Source organism: Hakea prostrata, chromosome 3, assembly GCF_041222555.1.
Source record: "Hakea prostrata isolate BN-2017 chromosome 3, UWA_Hpros_2, whole genome shotgun sequence".
Lineage (NCBI taxonomy): Eukaryota > Viridiplantae > Streptophyta > Magnoliopsida > Proteales > Proteaceae > Hakea > Hakea prostrata.
The window spans coordinates 2,746,466-2,769,583 of NC_142602.1; the positions used below are offsets into that span (position 1 = coordinate 2,746,466).

The following is a 23,118-nucleotide window of genomic DNA, read 5'->3' on the forward strand; positions in this document are numbered from 1 at the left end:
TGAAATAAACTAAGGGGGCAAAATCTTAACTTTCTATCGATCCGACTGAGCGTCGGAGGACCTTGAAAAGGCCAATCAAGATCGGATATAGCTGGTTTTTTTAGCTTCTCTTCTCAAGTCAAGGCTCCATCCTAGGCGAGGCAAGCAATTCCAACACTAGAAGAGTGACCAGATCTCAAAGGTCTTATCCTTAAACAATCTAGTATTTCCTCCTGAATCTTGCTCAGATAGGAAAAATAGCAAAACCATTTTAGTGAGAAGCCATGAATCTCCTGAATTATCTAATTTATCAATTAGACTCCTATATGATGAAAAATTAATCAAAGTCGTGCACGAATGTTAGGAAACTATAATTAATTGTTGATGTGAGCAATTTAAATGTGTCAAAATTATGATAGTGACCTTCAATGAAAAGCCCCTACACTGGGTTCATTTAGGGCCTGTTTGGTTACACGAGTCTGGAGATTTCAAATATCTAGAGATTTCAAATCTATAGACTTCAAATCTATGGAGTTATAATTTATAAAATTAAGTGTTTGGTTGTAGAATGAAATCTGTGAATTCATCCTAAAAATTTATTTGATCGACATGATTTTTGTGAATGTACAATTGTATAGCTTTTTTGAAATCTCTAGATTTCACCTTTTTACACTAAAAACGTGAATCTGTAGATTTCATGAATCTAGAGATTTTTACAACCAAACGGGTATAATTCTCAGATTCATGAATCCAGAGATTTGAAATCTCTAGATTCATGTAACCAAACAGGCCCTTATTCATTTCCCTCTAACCTCTACTACTTCTTCTCCGAACCCTGAATCCTCAAAAATATGGGATGGTTCATGGTTAATATTTTTTAAACTGATGATGTTTGGTAATATTAAAAATAGGCAAATAAAAACTGACCGAGATGATGTTAGTAATAAAGCGTTTTGACTACCAACATAACCCAGGGAGTGGGAACCATGGTCATGCATATCCCAAAATTTTGCTTGGGCAACTAGCAAAATTTTGTCTAAACTGAAACCCATAAAATTGCCAAATTTGCGAAATATCGTCGAATTTTTTGAGAATTTTGGCTATATAAACCAAAAAATACCGAATTTTGGACAAATTTCCAACCTATTTTTCATGCATTTACTTCTCTTCTCCATAGCTTCTCTCTTACACTTATGCATTAAAGTCATATTTTCATTCGATCTTCGGTATATAGTAATCTAACTTCATTATCGACAGACATAACATTGTTTGCGATGATCAATCAAGATTTCACTTGGATCTTCAAGTTTTGTGGAGTTTTTTTCTTATGAACACCAATTTATGTGAGGTTTTAGGCAAAGCTACGATTCCAATGTGTTCATTTACATCAAATTATGTTATCTACCAATTTTGGCCCAAAATGACTTAAAATACCCCCTGAAATTGAGGGTCAAAATCAGACTGAAACCGCCAATATTTTGCCCAAAATATCAACGAAATGGACACCCTCGTGAGAACTGAAATTTTCCTTGTTATTGAAAGGAGGATGTTTCAAGATTTCGGACAAACAAAAAAAAATTGACATAGTAAAAAACATACATCCAAAAATATATTTATTTGGTAGAGACTCCCTTGTATATGTCTCTTAAATTTACATTCACCCCATTTTTTTTTTTTTTTTTTTTTTTTTTTTTTTTTTTTTTTTTTTTTTTTTTTTTTTTTTTTTTTTTTTTTTTTTTTTTTTTTTTTATTTTTTTTTTTGTAATAATAAGTTGAATTAAAGGAAAAGACAAATGTATCTTTAATGGTATTTTTGTACTCAAAATTAAAATTATGATTTTATGTTATTCTACATACTGTATCTAAAATACCAATATATATTTTATATTATTTTTTTCCCCATCAAAACATGTGATTTATTTATTACAAAAACAAAAAAAAATTTTTTTTTTTTTTTACGGGTGTTTTTTTTTTTAATACTTGAAATGAAAAGTATGGATTTTACCACTCAACCAACCCTTTATTGGCAAAATATTATTAATTTTCTTTCAAAAAATATATACTATTATTTAATCTCTTCAATGTATTTCGTGATTGATCATCCTCTTTTATCCTCTTGGTTTCAATTGGGTTTTGTTTATTGATCTTCATTTTCCTCAACAATGGCTTATGCATGTGTTGAGGTTCGATGCTTCATTGGAGGTCTTCCTTGGGCGAATAATGGTCAACCCTTGGACAGGGCTTTCAGTCAATATAGTGGTACTTAGCGATTGGGAGATCTAGAGGTTTTGGATTTGTTACATTTTGTCGTAATGAGTAGTCGATGAGGGATGCTAGAGAAGGGATGAGCAACAAACAACTCAATGGTGATAATATTATTGTCATTCAAGTCCAAACAGGGAAACAATGGCTGTGATGGCTATTCCAGTGGTGGTGGTTGTGAATACAGTGGTGGAGGTGGGTGGAATGCAGGGCGTTGAACAAACGGATTTCTAATGGAATAGCCACTAGAGATGCCATATAAGTTGACGATGTTGTAGGAGTTAGGGATTCAATTTTTATTGTTTAAATTTCGGTTGAAATTTTGACCAAATCCCAATTCGACAGTCGGCAAGACCGTCTCGTGCCATTATGCGTAGGATTGAAGCAAAATTGGACTTCCTAGGATCGAGTCAAACTTGAAAACTAGGTTAATTAGGGGATCCAATTGTTCTCATTCAGATTGTTGGAAATTGTTATCCAATTGTTCTTCTTCAGGTTATTTATTAACATTTGCTACACACAAAAAAAGAGAATTATTTATTAGTTTTTCAATATTATGAAATTAGTATGAGTTGTCTCCCCTGACAGTTGTTGACCATAAACTATAGGAGACTCACAGAGCTAAAGTGACGGGATTCCAATTAGATAAAATATTTATTAAAAAAAGTATAAATTACATATCCTTTGTAATTAATTACATTTACTATTCCTGAAAAAGTCATTGCGTTACCAAGTTGCCCCTAAAAAAAAAAAAAAAAACAAAATTAAAATAACATAAAAAGTCTGGGATGTCTCATCGGTTTAAAATAATTAATGGGATTCGTAAGCCCAACTCTAAAAGGCTTTTAAGCCAATGGGCTTTTACTGATTAAAATAATTAATGGACTTACGAAGCCCACACTCTGGCGGGCTTATAAACCCGCGGTCCAGTTTATCACCAAAATCCAGAAATCTGGAAAGAGAACCCTAGCAGACACTAGGGTTTGCGGTCATTTAAAAGGGTGACTTGCGCGTCTTCATCGTCTCTCCTCGCCTCTCTGTGCCAGAGAGAAACGCAGATTCAGCGGCAGGACAGCAGTAGCACCAATGGTAGCTAAACGAGTTCTTCATTTAATTTCTCTAGTATTGCTTAAACCATCTGTATCTTGCTTACGCCGGTACTTGTTCTACTCTTTGCTTGCTTCAGGTGAAGTATTCAAGGGAGCCTGAAAACCCCACAAAGTGTGAGTACTACGATTCGATTATCCTGTATATTAATGTTGAAAATCTGCCCGTGTTTATACTATTAATGCTTTATTTTTCATGATTTGATCGGTTTCACATAATGAAATCTTTTGCAGCCTGCAAGGCCAGGGGATCGGATCTGAGGGTTCACTTCAAGGTTCGTTACGGCCGAACTCAGAAGTTTATTCATTTTTTCTTGGGAGGGCATTCTACCGTTCTGTTGTCTTTCATGGTTGTATGAAGAAGCCTCTTGTTTCTCATTGGTGGCTCGTTTTTACGGTTTTTGCTTAAGTCTAGCTGTGCCTGTATTTTTTCACAAGGAGATGGTCCCATATTTACAAAAAATGACGTATATGTTTAAAAACTATGACAAACTATCTACTGCCATTAGAAATGGCAAACTCCGCGCACGAATTTTTCGAGGTAGCAAATAATTTTTGCTTGCAATGCATTCCATTGAAGCATTTTCTTCATGTGATATTATTATTCAGAGTGAAACATTTAGTGGAGATCCCCTCATCTGCATGTTTTATCTATGATGATTTTTTTAATGTGATGGTACAAGGCAGGGACTTCTTGTATTTGGCAGCTGGACATTCTTAAACTACGTGGAAATTGTTTATGTTGTAATTGAGTGAACCTGTGTTACATTGGTTAAAGAAAAGTCCAGTTAGTGTTGGTTCATGTCGGCCATTCTGTTATTTCAGTGATATGTTGCATGCATGCTTTTATGGTGGTGCAAAGTGGGTATGGTGATTTCGTGGACATCTTAGTGCTTTTTGTGGCTCTTACCCTGACTCAGAAAATTAGAGAGTTTGTTTCTTAAGGAAGCTTTGTAAGATTTCTGAGGTCAGTCTAGCATCAGTACTGGGTGAACCCGTTTAGGTTTTAGTCGGGACTAGTGGTTTAATTGTGGTTGACATCTCAAAGTAGCAATTAACTGGAAAGACTTTGACTAAATAAAGGTTATTTCGTTAGTTAAAGTCCAAACACAACCAAGTTGCATTTTTGAGGCTGACAGTCATGCTGATCGAAGTCTCATGTGATGATGAGTTAATATAGAAATTGTCTCTATGCTGTATTTGTGGGGACTGTGGATTAGTAGTTGGATAGGCATTTGAGGTGCATCTAGAGTATAAAATTTGATGGTTAGCGATGATTTGGAAAGACTTAAATAGCCTGTTCAAGATGAATACAGGGAAGAATTCACTTCTCACGAGAAAGTGATGATTACAAAAGGGAAATGCACAAAGGAGTGTTACATTAGTTCAGTTGAGCTCCTTGTTTAGCCTAAAAGTTGTGGTTAATATCTTTTGTTTACTTATTGACAATGTCTTCGTGGTTAGATTTTTGTCATATGGTGGTCAGTCAATTTTTTGCGCGGTTGTAGTTAATAATTTGTTAATGGTTATATGTGTAGGAAGATTGGTGTAACATGCTGGTCAGCCTTTATTTATTTGTTTTGATTGGTTAGATATTGTTTACAACTTCTAATTGTCTTTGATAGTGAATATATTCAATTGAACGCTGCTGGGAAATTTTGTCTCTTATCTGTTTCATGCTGGTTTGTTGAACCAGATGGTATAAATGAGGCATGCCTATGTTGCATTTGTAAGCGGGTCTCCCATAAACTCGAGGGGTATCATTTGCATCTTTATTGTGGTGAACCGTGGGTATTTTTTGGAACAGAATGTTGAGTGAATGGTAGAATATTTTTACAATTTTGCCATTTCAGTGGGTGTCCTTGATAGTTTTATCTTATCATCTTAGTGTTCTTTGGTGTCCTTGTTGAGGTAAAACAAGATCAGGAATGCTGATGTAAATTTAATAGTAGGTGTACTCTTGTTGGTTGCCTAGGATTAGTGTTTCTCATTGTTGATTTGTCTTCACTAAGGAACCGTTCTCATAAGAAATTCATTGGCATCTTTTCTTTGATCCTTAGTGATTACTACTCATGAGTTGTTTAGCTTTTTGACATAGACTTCCATCCGGGAGTTTCTTTAAGGTAAAGTTAGTGAAATTGCATGCTCGGAAAAGAGTCTTTTGTAGTCTTGATGTGATCATATAGGTAGCATCTCTCTGAGACTAGGATCCGTCATCAGGCATTCAGCAAATGAAAACTTGACTAAAGTACCAAGGTTGATCTTCGTTGTTAGTTGTTACATCTAAAACACATTATTACCAAGTGTGATAAGAAATTCTAGTAGTTTATACCACATGAGGTTTGATCGCTAGAAAATTTTATTGGTTTGAATAACTTAACTTCCTCTCCTTTAATTTCTCTTGTGACCAAACATTGCCATATACATTCTGAATTTGTTGAAGGTGTTTAAATGGATTTCATAGCATGGGTTATCCTGTTGTTGTTGAATTTTGACTTCTCAATGAATTTTACCTTTGTCCATCAAAATTTGTGATTATCTTCAGAACACTCGGGAGACAGCGCATGCCATTAGAAAGTTGCCGTTGACCAAGGCAAAAAGATACTTGGAGGATGTTCTGGCCCATAAACAGGCCATTCCGTTCAGGAGATTTTGTCGTGGTGTGGGTCGAACAGCACAGGCCAAGAGCCGTCAACCAAACGGTCAAGGACGCTGGCCAGTGAAATCAGCAAAGTTCATTTTGGATTTGCTCAAGAATGCTGAAAGCAATGCTGATGTGAGTTCTTCTCTAGTTTTTATCCATATTCAGTTTTTATGTATTCTATATATGTTTACCTGAATTTGTGGTACAGGTGAAAGGTTTGGATGTGGACTCACTATACATATCCCACGTTCAAGTGAACCAAGCACAAAAGCAGAGGAGGCGCACATACCGTGCTCATGGGAGAATTAACCGTAAGCTCATTGTTGATCCTCAAATATGTTGCCCTTCTCATAATTTGCTGTAGTGCTTTTCTGATTGACTTTCACCTCTTTGCAGCCTATATGTCATCCCCATGTCACATCGAGCTGATCTTGTCCGAAAAAGAGGAGCCAGTGAAGAAAGAGGTAAAACTCTTGGTCACAAATTGGGGTTCAACCTTTAGTTATTGCGCAGCACTGAGTTGGGTATTGCCATGATCGAATGAGTGGTCGAGGTTGAAATCTCGACCACTTTTTTTGCATTTTTTTTTGTTACATGTAGGTATGGTTGAAAAAGTTGAAAAAAAAAAAAAAAAAAAACGAAACGAGTGGTTGAAGGGGTTGAGATTTCGACCTTGATCACCCATTCCATCCTCATAATACACAGTTCAGTGCTGCCTAACATTAAAGATCTATCCCACAAATTGTTTCTTGGTTTTTGTTTTGCTTTTTGCGTCTTCTGAGCTAGACTTTTTATCTGCAGGCGGAGACCCAGTTGGCGCCTAGGAAATCCAAGACTCCATTGAGAAGTGGTGCATCTTCTTGAGTGGCCATTTTGAGATGGTGGCCAAGTTTTGTTTTGTTCTTCTTGAAGTTTTTCTCCGTTAGTAACATTTTTGTTGCGTTTGACATCAAGTGTCTTGTCATTCTTACGCATAATTAGATAAAACGCTGTTGACGAGGTTCTTAGATACTTTATAACGATTATAATGGTTAAGTGCTTGTTTTTTTTCCAGTTACTGATTTAGTCGACAGGATGTATCATTATGACATACCTCACAAGGTATTTTAGACGAAGCAGTTATAAAGACCCTTAACTTAATTGTTGACCCGAAAAAATCGTGAGATCCTTTCATTGTGTAGAGCTCGCCAACCTGGCTTTTATTCCTCTTGAGACACCATGGAAAATAAAACATTAAGCTATCATCGCTGAGCAATTGAAATGGAAGCGACGAATGCTGTTATGATTGTTTTCCAAGAAATCTCCATTTCAAATTCTTTGGGAGTAGGGGTCAATTATGGTCATTGCACTGCCTCCATATTGGTTGTCTTACCAATTATTTAGAAGGGAATCAACCGGAGATTTACAAAATTCACCTTCAAATGTTTTGAGAAGGGTTCTGAACAATAGCGCTCTTGGAACTCAAAAAGGATTCAAAGGTGGAGCATTCTCCAGCACGTGTGGAACCAATTTCTAAATGATCTCCACGCCATGGAATTCACCGCTAGTGAGATTACCCAGCGCCTGTTTCATTTTGCCCACCAAGCTCATCGGTCTTCTCCTCAAAGCAATCTGAACAGAGCTCTCTTAGTTGATAGCATCCGTGAAGGAGACACCCATAAGGGTTATATTTCTCAGTAGTGTTAAATCTCTGTTCCCCTGGCTCTCAAGTCTCACCGCAAAATCCACCCACAACACACAACACACGCCATGTCACCGTTAAGAAAAGAGCCATCTTGGATTGTGAACTGTTTTACTCCAAACTCCTCATCACCTGAGGCAAAGCATTGCGTCCGATTGGCAAATCAGGGAGCTTCCTGCAGGAACCGAATTTCCAGATAGACCACTGTGGTTCTCCACAAGCAAACATGAAAACCGAACGCTTCTTGACTGTATAGGCTTTCCTAATCTTGCAGAAATCCTCACTACAGAGCTAGATGCTTGTTCACAGAGCAGAACTTCCCAAGTTCAGATATTGTTATCCTTGGTAAGATACGAAGTGCTGAGTGCTGACTCATTATTTAGCGATGAAACACAAAAATAACCTGCATGCCGGGCTCCGTCTGAAGGACCATCATCACCACATATTTTGAAGGAATCTTATATCCAACCCACCCAGGGTCTTGTAACCAGTATCCCCGTCACAGCCATGGAAATCCTCTGCTATGTCCTTGGTAGAAAATCAAAAGAAGACTCCTGAGTCTCCTAACCCACAAAACCTATCTATTTACATTAAGGAAGAACCCAGATCAGCAACCAAGTTAGAAAACAGAAATGTACCAAAGGAAGCCACAACACAGTCATGGAAAGGTGAAGCTATGAAGGAAGAGTGCAAATATACTGAAGAAGCCACAGCAGTTCGATAATCTTTGCTATGAACATTCAGGAGCTAGGTTTTTCAAAGGTTGAAGGAACCATGGGTTGGAGGATAAGAGAGGAAGCAGATACGAAGAGATAGAGAAAGGAGAGAAAGGCAGCACTTAAAGGCACAGAGACCAGAGCGTTGGTGGAGAATGATAGGTTCTCGTTGCATTCTCAGCTGGGGTGTCAATGGGCTGGTTTTGTCGGGCTAGCCTAAACTCGATAGCAACCTAGACCTAAACCCCCAAACACAAACCCAACCCAAGCACAAATTTAATTCACTGAACAATAATAACCAGAAAGATATCACACACAAGCTTTAAGTGTCATGCTTCAAAAAATATCCCACAAGTGCACAATAACAAAACATAATTTTTATTCCATGCAAAAAACAGAAACTAACAGACTCCCAAGGAGGATTTTTTTTTCTCCCTGAAAAAACAAGGGAGGGATTCATCTTGTAATGTTAATACAAAGGGATGTGAAGCTGGATCATGAAGCCCAAAGTTAATTGCCGTATAGCCCTCAAATGAAACATACCCAGCACTGGAATGCAATATACACTGGGACCGGCACATGTACCAGAGGAAGGATGTGACGCTGGATACATAAAGCATCAAGGTTGTGCAGCCTCAAGAAGTTTCTCATAAACTTGTCTGGCAGATAAGTCCTCCACCTGGTTCAAGAAACATAAAAATCTTTTACACAGAAATGGATCAAAGCTTACAATGCAGCAGGAAAAGAATTAGGTCGTGCTGGATGGAATCAAGGACGGGTCCCAGTGCCTTTTTTTTTTGGGGGTAAGGTTGGGGAGTTGGTCCCAGCCTTGGCCTTGTTTTGCAGAAGTGAGCCACCCTGAAGACTCGAACCAGGGCGTTAACCTTGGGGCAATGGCCCTTAGGTAAGTGAATTCATTTATTGTAACCATTTAGGAAGTAAGGTTTGACATTTCCCTGGCACTGGGCCACCACAGAAAACCCTGGAAATCATAATCTAACATGTTAATCACATGAAGCCATCCGAATGCGAGTTATCGGGTGGCAATATGATTTCGTGTGAAATGATGGAATGATTTAAATATCAAACTGCTGAACTCATGTGGCCTGAAATTGGCATAAAGTGCATGTAGAACCTTTCCTTACATGATAGACTACTCATGGTCAGCAATATCGCACAAAATTGTAGCTTGCAGTTCTTAGCTTCTAATAACACCAAATAAATTTTTATACATGTTTATATACTCACCACAAGGAGCTTTGACTTGTTATTCCAACCCCTCTGAAGAGTCATCTGGCTCAGCCGTAGACCCAGCACCTGTGCCATGAACATCAAACAAATGTGCACACATGCAACCCTAAAATTTGATAGATTGAACATAATGAATAAAACACCTCAAATTGTCTTATTGCATTAAAAAATACCTTGCCCATGAATTCCAATAGCTCATTGTTAGCTTCCCCTCGTGCTGCTGGTGCAGCTACAGTCACACGAACATCATCTGCATTTACTCCTGATACAAATGAACAGTGAATCTTCGGGAATCCCTTAAAAATGCCTAAAATGAAACAGAAGAAGAATCCAAACACCAAATCTGTATTGAGAATATAAAAAAAGTTCGTTAAAGTATAGGTATGAAGAACAGGAGCAGCTTTAATTGATTATTCAGTGACTAAACAACAGAGTAGTGTTGACGATTATTCCAAGGGTCCATGGACAGTGATAATTAGTATATCAAGATTATAATTAATCTAAAGACCATGAAATAAGCATCTTTATTGGGGGAGGGAGGGAGAGAGTGAACCTTGGAGTTTCCACTTCTCCAAGAATCAAAAGCTGAAGAAAATGATACTTGGCTCATACAATCACTTTCCAAAGCCATTAAATTCTCAATCCAAGGACTCCAAGCCCAAAAATGATCACAAAACACACAAAAGGGATGGACAGTCCAAACATTTCCTTAGCAGACGGCGTTGACAGTAATTTCATGCTCCAATTGAACATACACGAAATCAAGTTAGAAAAACAATGATCCTTTAATTACAACAGTGGCTGAAGTCTGCAAAACCAAGACTTTCCCCATCCATTCAATTTGGACAAAATAAAGATTATTTTATGATACTGTGGAGAAGAATTCAATCCTTATTTCCATTCCTGACTATTCACCAAAATCCTTGCTTGCTATTCTATTATTTTAGGGGGACATGGCTCACAGTGTGCTTTTAAGCAAAAACTGCTACAGGAAAAAACCTAGGTACTAGCCCTCAGTGTCACAGGAATCACATTATAATGCAATACAATCATTCCTAGCTGAGTTTGATAGAAAAATTCAATGTTCCTGCATGGCATTGATACATGTTATTTCAATCAACAGCAACCTAACATATTCCTGCTCCTTCGTACTGGATCAGGACCACCATAAGAGGTAAAAATTCAGCTGAGTTTATAAATAATTTTTGGGAAAATTAACTATTGATGATGCAGAAGATGAAAATACAGTATCATAGAACAACATAAAGAGTCATTTTATCATTCCAAAAAAAGGCTTGAGCCACCCAAGAAATATATGAATCATAATTACATCAGAACATCATCCCCAAATCATAACAAACTGAAAATGCATAACTGATTGTTGTTATCGTAGTCACCAACAAAAAAATCTTCAATTGAAATTGAACTTGCATACAAGCCGCTAGCGATCTGATGGTTTAGACGTCATGAGAGAACCTCCAATGCACCTCAATCCCTTATCCCATCCATCTTGTCATATTTACTAAATTCCCCAATCAACTCCAGAGAACAACTCCATGAGTTTTTTTAGGGAGTAGTAACCAAATGGACAAGGTTTGGAGAGAGGGGGAGGGGGAAGGGTGTTGCTAGATTCAATCCAAATGCTTTATGCTTTAAGGGCGTTGGTTCATGAGCGGACACCGCAAACTGCACTGGCAATTGGGGTTGGAAACGTTCCCAATTTCGCGTTTTGGGCTGGCTTTTGACCGGCCCCCCCCGCCCTTTTCCTCTGTCGCTTTCCCCGGGCCGCTGCGGATCTCTGTTCTGTCCGGCCTAAGGACTCATCTAGAAAGAAACAACAAAAGAAAATGCCAAAGAATCTGCTAACAGAGGATCCTGGGTGGAAATTTCCACCCAATTAAAAATAAGATTGAGGTATGGGGCTTGGCCCGGATCCTCTATGCAACCTTATTATCTATAGTTTAGGCCCCGCAAAGGTGGCCTTTTAAATTGAAAACCCCATGATATAAAAAACTCAACATGTATATAACCCAACACGAGACTCATTCCTAAGAATAAGCATATTTCGTAACAATCCATGAATCTACATCAGTGCCCTAAACCAAAAAATGCCAAGTCAGAAATAATGACTATACAGAGATTTTGACAAATTTACAATGAGAACTGATTGATTGTTTCAAATCGGCAAAGGAATCTGCTTTGCTGTCAAGCACATGTTCCATCTACCCTAGTGTAGTGACAATGGCAAAAGTTGGGAAGAGGGTTGATATATTGGGAAGGACTTGACTGCTATGAAAGTATATATTTTATTTTACACATTTAAGCAATAAATTAAGAATCAAGGTAGTACATTTACTTGTAATTGCAGACCGTTGTGCACGGTCTTCTACTTCTATTGCCACTTGAACAAGACCACCTTCTAACTGTGAGATGCAAGGCGGGACAGGAGCATCCTGCAGAATCGTGATGCAAATCATTAAAAAATAAATTGGCACTTGGATTCAATCAACAACAGCTAGATTTGCTAATGAATACAGAATATCATTAGATTATGACACAAAATCTGGTGATGTCTGTTGACCGCACCCACGAAATAGAATAGCAAGCAAGCAGATCAAATATAGTAAATCTGGCTTCCACAAAAGCATGGAAAATGTTATAGAAATATGGTCGTATCAACTCTATCAAGTTTGCATCATTCTTTTCCCTGGCAACAAATACAGTCATTAAGGAATATGCTTTTTTGCAGTTTCCAGGAATATGTACTAGCTCTTGCAGTTTCAACAATCTTCTATATAATAGTTACCTAAACAGAAATAGTAGGAACAGGTTTGGATAATAATTTTGGTGGATCTTAATACCAAAAGGTTTCAAATAGCATTTATCTTACTTGTACATTCAATCTAAAATACCTCCACACCATCACAAAGGCATAAATGAGAAGGGAAGTTTTGAAAATCTGATAGGCCATCAAAGTCCCCAACAACCCATACTTATAAATGATCATTCAAGGTTACAAGTTACAACAGCTGACAAAATTTACACTACCTGTCACTTATAACATATACAACATTTTCAACTGTTCCCCAGAAATCAGTGATCTAAGTGGAGGTGCAACAATTACGTTGACTTCCACTTGCCATAAGGGGGGAAAATAACTCAGCTGAGGAGAGACTTATTCAGTGAACATGGTACAGAAGTCAATAAAAACTTGGGCTTCACTAGGTCTGACTAACACATAAAAAAAGAGAAACTCTGCAATCCAATTTGAGAGTCAGAGAGAGCCATAAGTTAAAGGGACATAGATGCCATAAATAGATAGAAAGAGAAGGGGAATAAGGCACAAGACAGAGAACAAATGAAAATAAGGGACTTATGTGAGAAAGAGAGTGTAACTCCCCATCCCTCCCTCCTTTTATTCTCCTTGACTGCCTTCATCTAAAATGTGTCAACATAGAGGATGAGTGACTTGTCCCTTCCCACTGGAATGACTCTGCTCTGTTCCATAGGATAGTTGTTTAGGTATAAATGCTATTGTGCTTTGAACAAAATCCTTGGCACAATCCCAAACATATTTTAGTGTCTCCAGCATAGTGGAATAGTCCAGTCCCAAGGTTTCATAGCTATTCTATGGCATATCTATCAACTGATCAACCATTGGTTCCATTACCCAGTTTTTGTAGTCATTCCAGGATACCTGATTTATGCTTTGATTGTGGATAATTTCTTTTATTATTCTTGTGTGTGGAAAGAGAGAGAGAAAGGGGGGGGGGGGATTGAAAGACTGGGGGACTGAAATTACACAAAAACAACGGTACCTGCCAACAGCAGGAAATGCATTATGGAAGGCAATATATTTATACCTGAGGGTTTGTTTCAGCTGCAACAGAACTAAGAGCACCATCAACGACATAAATGAAAGGGGCACCTTCTGAATCCTCTTCAGTGCGGTAACAAACAAAAAGCCCACATCCCAAACACATCATACGAAATTGTTTTTCCAATTTCCCTTCGCCACTGGATAAGAAAGATCCAAGTTTGTACATATGAGCTCCAAACGCAAAGATAATTTACTTACATCTTGAGACCCTGGTTACCAAATGCAAATAGGTGCTTAGGTTGAAAGCTAGCATGAACTAAATAAGCAACAGGAACACAATTCATCCTGAAGGGGTTAAAAAGAGTGGAATGACACTTTCTCATTGTTTTTTGGAAGTGAGGTAATGAAATGGATTCCGTGCTGACTGAACCAAGCTATCCATAATAAGAATGACATGCATAGATTCCGAAAATACATTCTCTAATATAAGGAAATAAAGAAAAAAACACATAAAATTCAAAACAATCAACCTTCAAGGGAGGCCTTTAAATGGCCCCGTATGAAGAAGCACTTTAATCCAGATTGAGGGAATTAGAAGAACTTTGGGGCAGACCTACGATAATCTTAAGAGCAGTGGTGTGAAAGGATATGCATAACTTAGGCCTTATATCTAGAATGACCTCAAATAGAGCTGATTGGAAGGCAAGGATCCATGCATGCCACCCCATTTAGTTGGAAAAAGGCCCGTTGTTGTTGTTTCTAAAATTCAAAACAATCACCTAGAAACAGCAAACCACTGCAAGTGAATGCACAACAATGGGCATAAGTGCTTCAACTAGGAACTTTTAGTACAATCTAGAGAAACCTGTAGGACTAAGTGTGGTGCAATCCTTGGTTCCAAAATCCTCAGATTAGCATCAGAAGAACATCACAAGTAGAAGTACGGCTTGCAGAAGTGAATCAATGAGGTGAGACGAAATGATTATACATAGGAGGGCAGCAGAGTCATGAGTGCAGAGACATAGACATGGGAGGTGTTACTGTAACCCATCCCAGGAGCTTAAACATTTTCCATTATATTAACATACTACTAAAGAAAAATATACCGTTTCAAAAGAACTTTTCCTCCCTCACTGATATTCAGCCTAGCAAGATGTTTCTTCTTGTCCAGCACATATGCTCTGTCAGTTTTTCGCTTTGGCATTTTCTGCAACTGGGTATCTTCAAAAAGTGAACCTTTAGTAAGAAAAATATGCTCTGCATCATTAGATAATGCCATAACGATAACAAAACAGTGGACACATTAAGAAACACAAAAGCAAAAGGATAATTTCGGGGATTCTGAATACTAAACACAAGTATAAACCTTGTAGAGGAGCCATCAACAACCTTATAATGGCAAAACAAACAAGATCAGATTCGCGGCCAACATCCAGAAGTTATAGATAATACAAAGGGGAATATCATTTCAAATAATAGATTGTTCCCCTTGTTCAAAGATTCAACTGTGGCACGTAGAGCTACAAGCATTCCATTAGCTGATAAAGACAGAAAAGAAGGACTTGAATTTACAAAACTGTATTCGTAATTAAGCCCTAAGCCAGAGATACTTCATACTTTGTCCAGTTGATTCGTTTTCTACCTAAACAAATATTTTTCCAGGAAAAAACTGGTAACCTCGTCAGAACATCCAAAAGGGGAAGCGAGAGAGAGAACCTGTGATGAGAACATGAGAACCACAGTGCTTGCAGTAATAGACGAACAGATCAGATTCTGGGCCATCGGGGGCTGCGTCTTCGCTCGAATACGTGTGCGTCGTTCTCTTCGGCATGCTTTTTCTTCTCAGTAGCTCCCAGTCCTCACTGCGTCACCGTCCAATTCCCAAAAGCTTCAGCGAGACCGAATTCCATTAAAAGCTCCAAACCAAGCATTTTTGTCCATTAATTCATTCGGTAGCACATACTTCTGCGAAGGGCAAAATAGTATTTTTCTCTATTTATTACACAAAATCAATTTTAGGGTGTCGAAGATCCCTTTCACTTTGGTATCCGCTACTGCTGGGGCATCAACCGCGTCATTCCAAGGTGATCATCTCTGTTGGCGACATTCTCCGGTGACTGTTCAGGTACTTTTCCTGACCAATTTCTCTATCTCTGAACCTCGATTTTCCATTGAGAAAACGTGGAATCAAACGAAAGGAAGAGCAGGAATTTATGTATATATCCTTGCGACCTAGATTTGCAATTTTGTCCGTGATCGGTTGTTATGCTCTTTGATTCTCTCGTCCATTCTTTGATTTCACTTCGATTCTGACCATACAACGTCTGATGTGGTTTTTACTTCAATTCCTCATATACAAAATTTCTGTACTTTAAGCAAATTACTGTTAGTCTTCCGTTTCGATTAATATCGTCAGGTTCAATTATCATTCTGAAAACAGGATTCAAGATTGAATCAAGATATCTGATCGTTCGTTGCGAATCCAATATTCCCAGGATGAATTTTTTTAAACTGATTTTTCTTCGGAACCCATCAAACATACCATTAAAAAAAAGGAAAATGTGATTGGACATTTCCACCTGCGATCTGGTGTGTTTGGTTCTCGAGGTTTCTTTGAATTTATATAATTTTTCGTTTTTCTGTAGATGGATTGGCAAGGGCAGAAACTTGCGGAGCAGCTCATGCAGATTTTGCTCGTTGTTTTTGCTGTTGGAGCTTTCATTACTGGCTATGCCATGGGTTCATTCCAGATGATGTTGATCATTTATGCTGCTGGTGTTGTTCTGACTACACTGATCACTGTCCCGAACTGGCCTTTCTTCAACCGCCATCCTCTCAAGTGGTTGGATCCAATCGAAGCTGAGCTCCATCCAAAGCCACAGCCTGCGATTTCAAAGAAGAAGCCTACCAAACAGCACCAGAAGTAGGTTTTTGCGAGAAAATATTGGCATCTACTAGAGACTTCTTCATCTGTTACTTCGCTTTAGTTCGGAACCTTGTTTTGTTAGTCTCTTATACTAAAACAATGGATGCTTACTCTTTACGTGATACTTCTACCTAAAAAAATGATTAGTTGGAGATTTGATTAACATTATAGTCTGTGTGAGCTTGTTTTTCTTTTTTTTTCTAGATTTCAAACTGCATATGAATATAGATATGCGTCAATGCAGTCATATCAGTTTGGGTTATGCCTTCCTGAGTATCCTCAATACATTGTAAGAAAACCCAGTTCACACATGAAAATAATTCCTAGAATTTTATGCTCTGGGAGATACTAACTCCTAGTAAATCAACAACTAAGGTTTCTGGACTTCAGTGTTTTTTTGGGGTGATGGTATCATCAGTTGAGAAACAAAATAAAAAAACAGAGAAAGCCATTCATTGGATTTCTGCCCAAATCAAGATCTTTAAGTTGCCTCAGCTGCTGCGGAACTTCCTTTATGGCTAGTACCTTGCAATTCACAGTATGGGGGAGAAGAGTGGTCAGTAAGGACCAATACAATTAGTTATGGGAAGCAGACGGCAAATGACAAGAGGTAGTTTCCATTTTCTGTAAATGATGGGAAGAAATTATCAATATTAGGGGCATGTTTTTCTTGTTATGCTTCTGCTGTAGGGTAACACCTAGAAAAAATGCCACGAGTATTGCATCAAAGAGCAATTTGTTGTTATGATGCTTAAACTATTTTCTTCAAACAAGATGCTGTAGACTATCACTTCAGGAAGCAATCTGGTAGTGATGATATTCAACAATTTTCTTCAAACAAGATGCAGTAGACTATTGCTCCAAGAAGCAATTTAGTTGGTTCTATGTTTTTCTCCTGAATTTGAAAGCAACGAATTGTTTGAGGGTTCTATCTAAAATCTTGAGATAACCAATCTCAATCCTTGTGAACTTTTTCCTATGTTCCTGTTAAACATCATCGCTGAAGGTAATTAACAAGTTTTATTTAAATTTAGACCTTGATTAATTTGCCTTGCTACAGCAAAGAATAAAGGTAGTTGATAAAAACCATCAGTGCTATTCTATGCAGAAGATTTGTATTATAACCCATGGAAATATTCTGGTTGGAGGATCCTGGCAACCAGTTCAGAGTTATTTTTGTTCTAATTAAACCAACTATTAGTGTAACTCCTTAATGTAGACATGCTAGGAAGAGGAATTGCTAACGCTTGCATAAACTTGGAGCTCTACAAGGAGAAGTTTAGGAAGTTCCTCCAGTCTCCACAAACAAGCTTTAGGTCATGGAGCTTCCTTTCAATGCCTACACAGCAGTTTGCATGCATTGTGCACACTTTGTTCATATCTGCACTTGGCTCACAAAATCCCCCACAGTAGCTATTGTCTAGATACGCCATCTGCAAGCCTATCATTTTACTGGCCATATCATCTTTTATGATTTGGAAAACGGACAGATTATTGTACCCCGGATACAAACCCTTGACATTTGCCAGTATTTGAAGAAAATGATAGCTATGGTGTTTGATTTTACATAGTTGAATCCTCCATTAGTGTTGCTCCTTACCTCAGAGTATCCTGATTACATTAGTGTTTGATTTTCCATTAGAATATCCTCATCTTTTTCCATTATAGTGTTTGATTTCCCATTGTTGTTCGATGTACGTGAATGCAGTCATATCAGTGGGTTCTGCCTTTCAGAGTATCCTCAATAGATTGGAAAGAAAACCCTGTTCCTGCATCAAACTAATTCCCTGGAATTTTATGCTCTGGGAGATATGAGAAACTACTAACTCCTAGCAGTTCAACAACTAACCTTTCTGGGCTTCGGTGGTTTTTTTCTTTTGCGTCGTGGGAGCATCGGTTGAGAAACAAAATTCAGAAAACAAAGAAAACCATTCATTGGATTTCTGCTCAAATCAAGATCTTTAAGTTGCCTGTACTGCTGTGGAACTTCCGCTATGGCTAATACTTTCCAATTCACAATGTGGGGGGAGGAGGAGAATGGTCACTGAGCACTAATACAATTAGCTATTGAAAGCATAGGGAAAATGACAAGAACTAGTTTCCATTTTCTGTCAATGATGGGAAGAATTTATCAATATTAGGGGAATATTTTTCTTGTTGGGATGCTTCTACTGTAGGGCATACCTAGAAAAAAAAATGCTGCAATAATTGCATAAAAAAGCAATTTAGTTGTTATGATGATCAAACTATTTTCTTCAAACATGATGCTGTAGACGATTACTTCAGGAAGTGATCTAGTAGTGATGATATTCAACAATTTTCTTCAAAAAAGATGCAGTAGACTATTGCTTCAAGAAGCAATTTAGTTGGCTCTGTATTTTTCTCTTAAATTTGAAAGCATGAATTGTTTGATGGTTCTATCCAAAATCTTGAGATAATCAATCTCAATCCTTGTGAACTTTCTATCCTATCTTCCTGTTAAACATCATCGCCAAAGGTAATTAAGTAGTTTTATCTCAATTTAGACCTTGATTAGAGTTGCCTTGCTACAGCACAGAATAAAGGTACTTGCTTAAAACCATCGGTGCTATTATATGCTGAAGAATCCTATTATAACCCATCAAAATAGTCTTGTTGGATGATCATGGCAACTGGCTCACAGCTATTCTTGGTCTAATCAAACCAATTATTAGTGTAACTTGAGAAGAGAAATTGTTAACTCTTGCATGAACTGGGAGCTCTCCAGGGAGAAGTTAAAGAAGAAGATGCCCTCAATTTCACCCCCTCAGTTGACAACTTAGTGAAGTTCCTCCAGTCTTCAAGAACAAGCTTGAGGTCATGGAGCTTCCTTTCAGTACCTACACAGCAGTTTGCATGCATTGTGCACACTTCGTTCATATCTTCACTTGGCTCGCAAAATCCTCCAAAGTAGCTTGTGTCTAGATACAACATGCGCAAACCTATCATTTGACTGACCACATCATCTTTTATAATCTGGAAGACAGACTGATCACTGTACCCTGGATACAAAACCCTTGACATTTGCCAGTATTTGAAGAACTCAATTGCTATGGCGTTTGATTTTACATAGCTGAATCCTCCATTAGTGTTGCTCCTTCCCTCTGTCGGATTGCCTCTGTAATAGTCAGAATCAATGTGAATTTCAATGTCGCGCCTGAAATGTTGCATCGGATCTCTGAACCACATCACATCTGCATCCTGCAATTAGTTCACAGTGAGTCATTCCTGGGTGGTGAAAAAATGGAGACTAGATGCTATGATCAAAACTGGAAACATTCTGTGGCAAGATTTGGACCGTGAAGATGAAACTGTAACCCAGTTCTAGGATGGTTTGCAAGATCTCAATCTTCTTCCACGCGAGCTTGAGGTGATCAATTGAAATTGACTGTTTATCAGCACTAGAATCAGCTTTGTTTGTAGTAAGGAGGTAACAGTAAGGATGTATGACTTTGCACCTATCAAATGCCTCATGATCTGAGGCTATGATTAGCAAGTGATTCAAAAAGCCATTGGTCTCTTCACCAATCTGGAAGCTTTCGAGGAAGAGGTCTAGGATAGAACCAGGAGCTGCATATGTTTGGTTAACAATGGTCACAATTACAGTCCTGTCTTCCATGGAAGCTCTTCTTAACACATTTGTCAGCTTTACTTGTTCACTAATCTGTAGATAACACGAAAAAGGAGACGTTGATAGTGACATATCTTTAGTGCCTGTTAGATACTAAATAGAAACAATCTAACATAGCATAAAATTGCATTACATTCATTCCTGAGATTAGCTAATGATCAGGCTATAAATCTATGCTACTTCAAATTATATTTTCCATGGATGTTGTTTTAAAGATGATATTTTGATCAACAATTCAACCACCATCAATATATAGGACACCAATGCCAACATGGGGTTGTATACTTTTCCTTGGATAACCATGCCCCCATGAGTTGTAGAAAAGATTATCTAAAATGATGCAGGGAACAGAGGAAAACAGCAATCAACAACTCTGCAGGACTGGTTATATTCATTTTAAGATGAAATCTGTTTCAATCTCGAAAAGATAATAGGATTTCAGAATTGGTCATTCACCTTCCCCCACTTGGAACCCAAAAAAGAGGGACTCATGAGATTTAACACCCTAATTGCAGTGGGTTAGGTATTTATCTATTTCTCTCTTAATCCACCACTTCCATTGGAAACAGCCAGTATCTCCAAGAAAGCTAGTCGCATGGCATTACAATCCTTAAGAGGCAAGTACAGAACAACAAAGAAGCACTGAGGTTCCCATTTCCCACCCTTTGAGTTGAAAGAAACAGATGATAGAAAATTAGAGAAAGGAAAGAAGGGGGCTTACAGATTGAGTTTCCAATGATTTGAATGTCCTTCCAGCTGGGTTCCCCCATAGATAGAATAGCAAGCTTGCTACAAACAACAGAAGAAGAATCATAAGAGGCCTAAGCCGCTTCTCGTGTCTCATCTCTCTCTCTCTTTATCTTGTTATGAATCTCAATCTCTTTATGAGCTCTTCTTATTCTCCTTCCTTGTATGAACAATGATGTTGGAGACTTTGATAACGCATATGGTAATAAGTTCGCTTATTCGTCCAGATATCTTAAAAGGACAGACCGTGCATGAATCAGTGAATATCAAATCCCAAGAGATCCTCTTCCTTCCTTCCTTCCTTTCAAGTCCAGATCCTCTATTGGTGAGGGTAGAGGTCTGAGCTTCTCTCACACCTCTTTGAGGGATTCACATGGGCCCCACTAGGATCCTTTATTAGATTTTGTTGACGGTCCATCTTTAACACACGGTGGAAAAGTATGAGGAAAGTACAAATCTCTACTCTGGTACAGACACAAAATGCTGACATGAGCTGGAGCCATGTTGGTTACTGCAAAATGGCAAAAGTTGAATAAAATTAAATGGAAGCTAGGTTGTTCATTAGGTGTCAGCTTGTCCCTGCCAATAGATAGTAACGGAGGGGCCATGCCCCCGTCCCCCGAATTTTTTTTTAATTTGGATTTAAATACCTCTATTTGGTCTCTAAAAATTAAAAATAAAAATTTTAAGATAAAGATAATGGATATAGATGTCCCCCCAAATTTTTTAAATTTGGATTTAAATACCTCTATTTGGTCTCTAAAAATTAAAAATAAAAGTTTAAGATAAAGATGATGGATATAGATGTCATTCTTAATCAGTTGAATAAAATTAAATGGAAGCCAAGTTGTTCATTAGGTGTCAGTTTGTCCCTACCAACACATAGTAACGGAGGGGCCGTCTCCCCGAATGAATTTAAATACCTGTATTCTCTCATATTTTCATTCCTATTTAATCTCTCATAATCTCCTCTTATTATTTCCTATTTTTTTTTCTTTCTTTTTTATCTCACACGTCTCACAAAACATTAGAATAGTTAGTAGACACCGAGTCTTCCTAAATCTTCTCCACAATTATCATCTATTTTTTTCAAATTATTCATCTCTTTCTTACTCATGATTTTTTCTAGTATTCTTTTATTTCGTTGTTCTTTTTTCCTCCTATAATTTCAATTCTACTAATAGCAATTTAAATCTCATTAAAATTTAGCCATTGATTTTTTTAATCCCCAAACTTTCTCCTAAAAATTTTATTCCAATTAATAGAAATTTAGATCTCATTTAAAATTTCAGTCATCAAATTATGATATTTAATCGTAATCATTTAATTTTATTTTTGAATCTCTAAGCTTTCAATTCCTACTAATAGCAATTTAAATTTTAAGTTTTATAGTTGGATGTTTAGAATTTCAGCTTAATATGATTTTTAAAAGTTTTTCTCCCACAATTTTAACCCCGATGCTTTGTTTTAATATATTTTTTATAATTTACATATAATTGTGTTATCTATATTTTAATCATCATATTCATTTACCAAAAATCTTAATGTGGACCCCACATTCGAATATAATAATTTTGGGTCCCACCTCTATAATATATATATGGTGAAAAGACATTAGGGCTCATCCTATAAATAGGTGATTTAAACTTATTATTCAGCCCCCAATGTTCAATACTGGCTTCACCCCTGGGTTTGACCTAAGTATTTTTGGGATTTTCTCTTGATCCGTTACCATATCATTTATGGGATGGAGTTTTACTGCCGTGCATTAATTGCAATTAAGCTGCGTTCGCTCCGTCTGGGATGAACCTCAACAATGTAATTTGCTTTTTTTATTTTGTATTAACCATATCTGCCTGTAATTAAAAAAAATGCAAAATGAGTGATCGAGATTTTGACCTTGATCACTTGGGGAGAGTCGAGGTGAAAGATCCCCAGTTTGAACGGTGGAAGCAGCCACATTCCATCCCCCATTAGCCCTTAGTATGTCATTCCCATCTTGATGTAGAAATCTCGACCACTCATTTTTTGTTTTTTATTTTTATTTTTTATCATAGGTAGGTATGGTTGAAAAAGTAATTATAAAAAAAAAAAAAAGCACACGAAATGAGTGATTGAGATTTCAACTTTAACCACTCATTCCATCCTCACCTTACATAGTTTCATGCGTAGCATTGAAGCTCTATCCCATTTATGAGCATCCAGATATCAGTACCGGCTTTCACTGATACTAATACGATCCAATCGATCCGATACCGGTACATTATTCCCACTTTTTCCCTCTTTCACTTAATTTTTTTGAAATTTAAATCTACTTATCTAATTGTTTAATGACGC

The 23,118-nt window shown here is 37.5% G+C and overlaps 4 protein-coding genes across 4 annotated transcripts; 2 read left to right on the forward strand and 2 right to left on the reverse strand.

Moving 5' to 3' along the window:
- The first annotated feature begins 3,212 nt into the window (after positions 1–3,212).
- On the forward strand, positions 3,213–7,048 carry LOC149020006 (large ribosomal subunit protein uL22). The gene is made up of 7 exons (XM_089148006.1): positions 3,213–3,330; positions 3,428–3,464; positions 3,582–3,622; positions 5,893–6,123; positions 6,200–6,302; positions 6,388–6,455; positions 6,793–7,048. Exons 1-7 carry the CDS (start codon positions 3,328–3,330, stop codon positions 6,853–6,855), a joined length of 546 nt encoding a protein of 181 aa, XP_089004132.1. The 5' UTR covers positions 3,213–3,327; the 3' UTR covers positions 6,856–7,048.
- A 1,702-nt stretch (positions 7,049–8,750) lies between these two features.
- On the reverse strand, positions 8,751–15,385 carry LOC149020007 (UPF0235 protein At5g63440). Its single transcript, XM_089148007.1, has 7 exons — positions 15,176–15,385; positions 14,566–14,680; positions 13,503–13,656; positions 11,996–12,092; positions 9,813–9,901; positions 9,637–9,705; positions 8,751–9,067 (listed from the first exon to the last, which is right to left on the reverse strand). Exons 1-7 carry the CDS (start codon positions 15,288–15,290, stop codon positions 9,008–9,010), a joined length of 699 nt encoding a protein of 232 aa, XP_089004133.1. The 5' UTR covers positions 15,291–15,385; the 3' UTR covers positions 8,751–9,007.
- A 93-nt stretch (positions 15,386–15,478) lies between these two features.
- LOC149020008 (Microsomal signal peptidase 12 kDa subunit (SPC12)) lies at positions 15,479–16,772 on the forward strand. Its single transcript, XM_089148009.1, has 2 exons — positions 15,479–15,584; positions 16,105–16,772. The coding sequence occupies exon 2, from the start codon at positions 16,105–16,107 to the stop codon at positions 16,384–16,386; it is 282 nt and encodes a 93-aa protein (XP_089004135.1). The 5' UTR covers positions 15,479–15,584; the 3' UTR covers positions 16,387–16,772.
- A 2,181-nt stretch (positions 16,773–18,953) lies between these two features.
- Positions 18,954–21,090, reverse strand: LOC149020009 (uncharacterized protein At4g15970-like). The gene is made up of 3 exons (XM_089146858.1): positions 20,756–21,090; positions 19,702–20,067; positions 18,954–19,604 (listed from the first exon to the last, which is right to left on the reverse strand). The coding sequence occupies exons 1-3, from the start codon at positions 20,876–20,878 to the stop codon at positions 19,101–19,103; spliced, it is 993 nt and encodes a 330-aa protein (XP_089002984.1). The 5' UTR covers positions 20,879–21,090; the 3' UTR covers positions 18,954–19,100.
- Between the last annotated feature and the right edge of the window lie 2,028 nt (positions 21,091–23,118).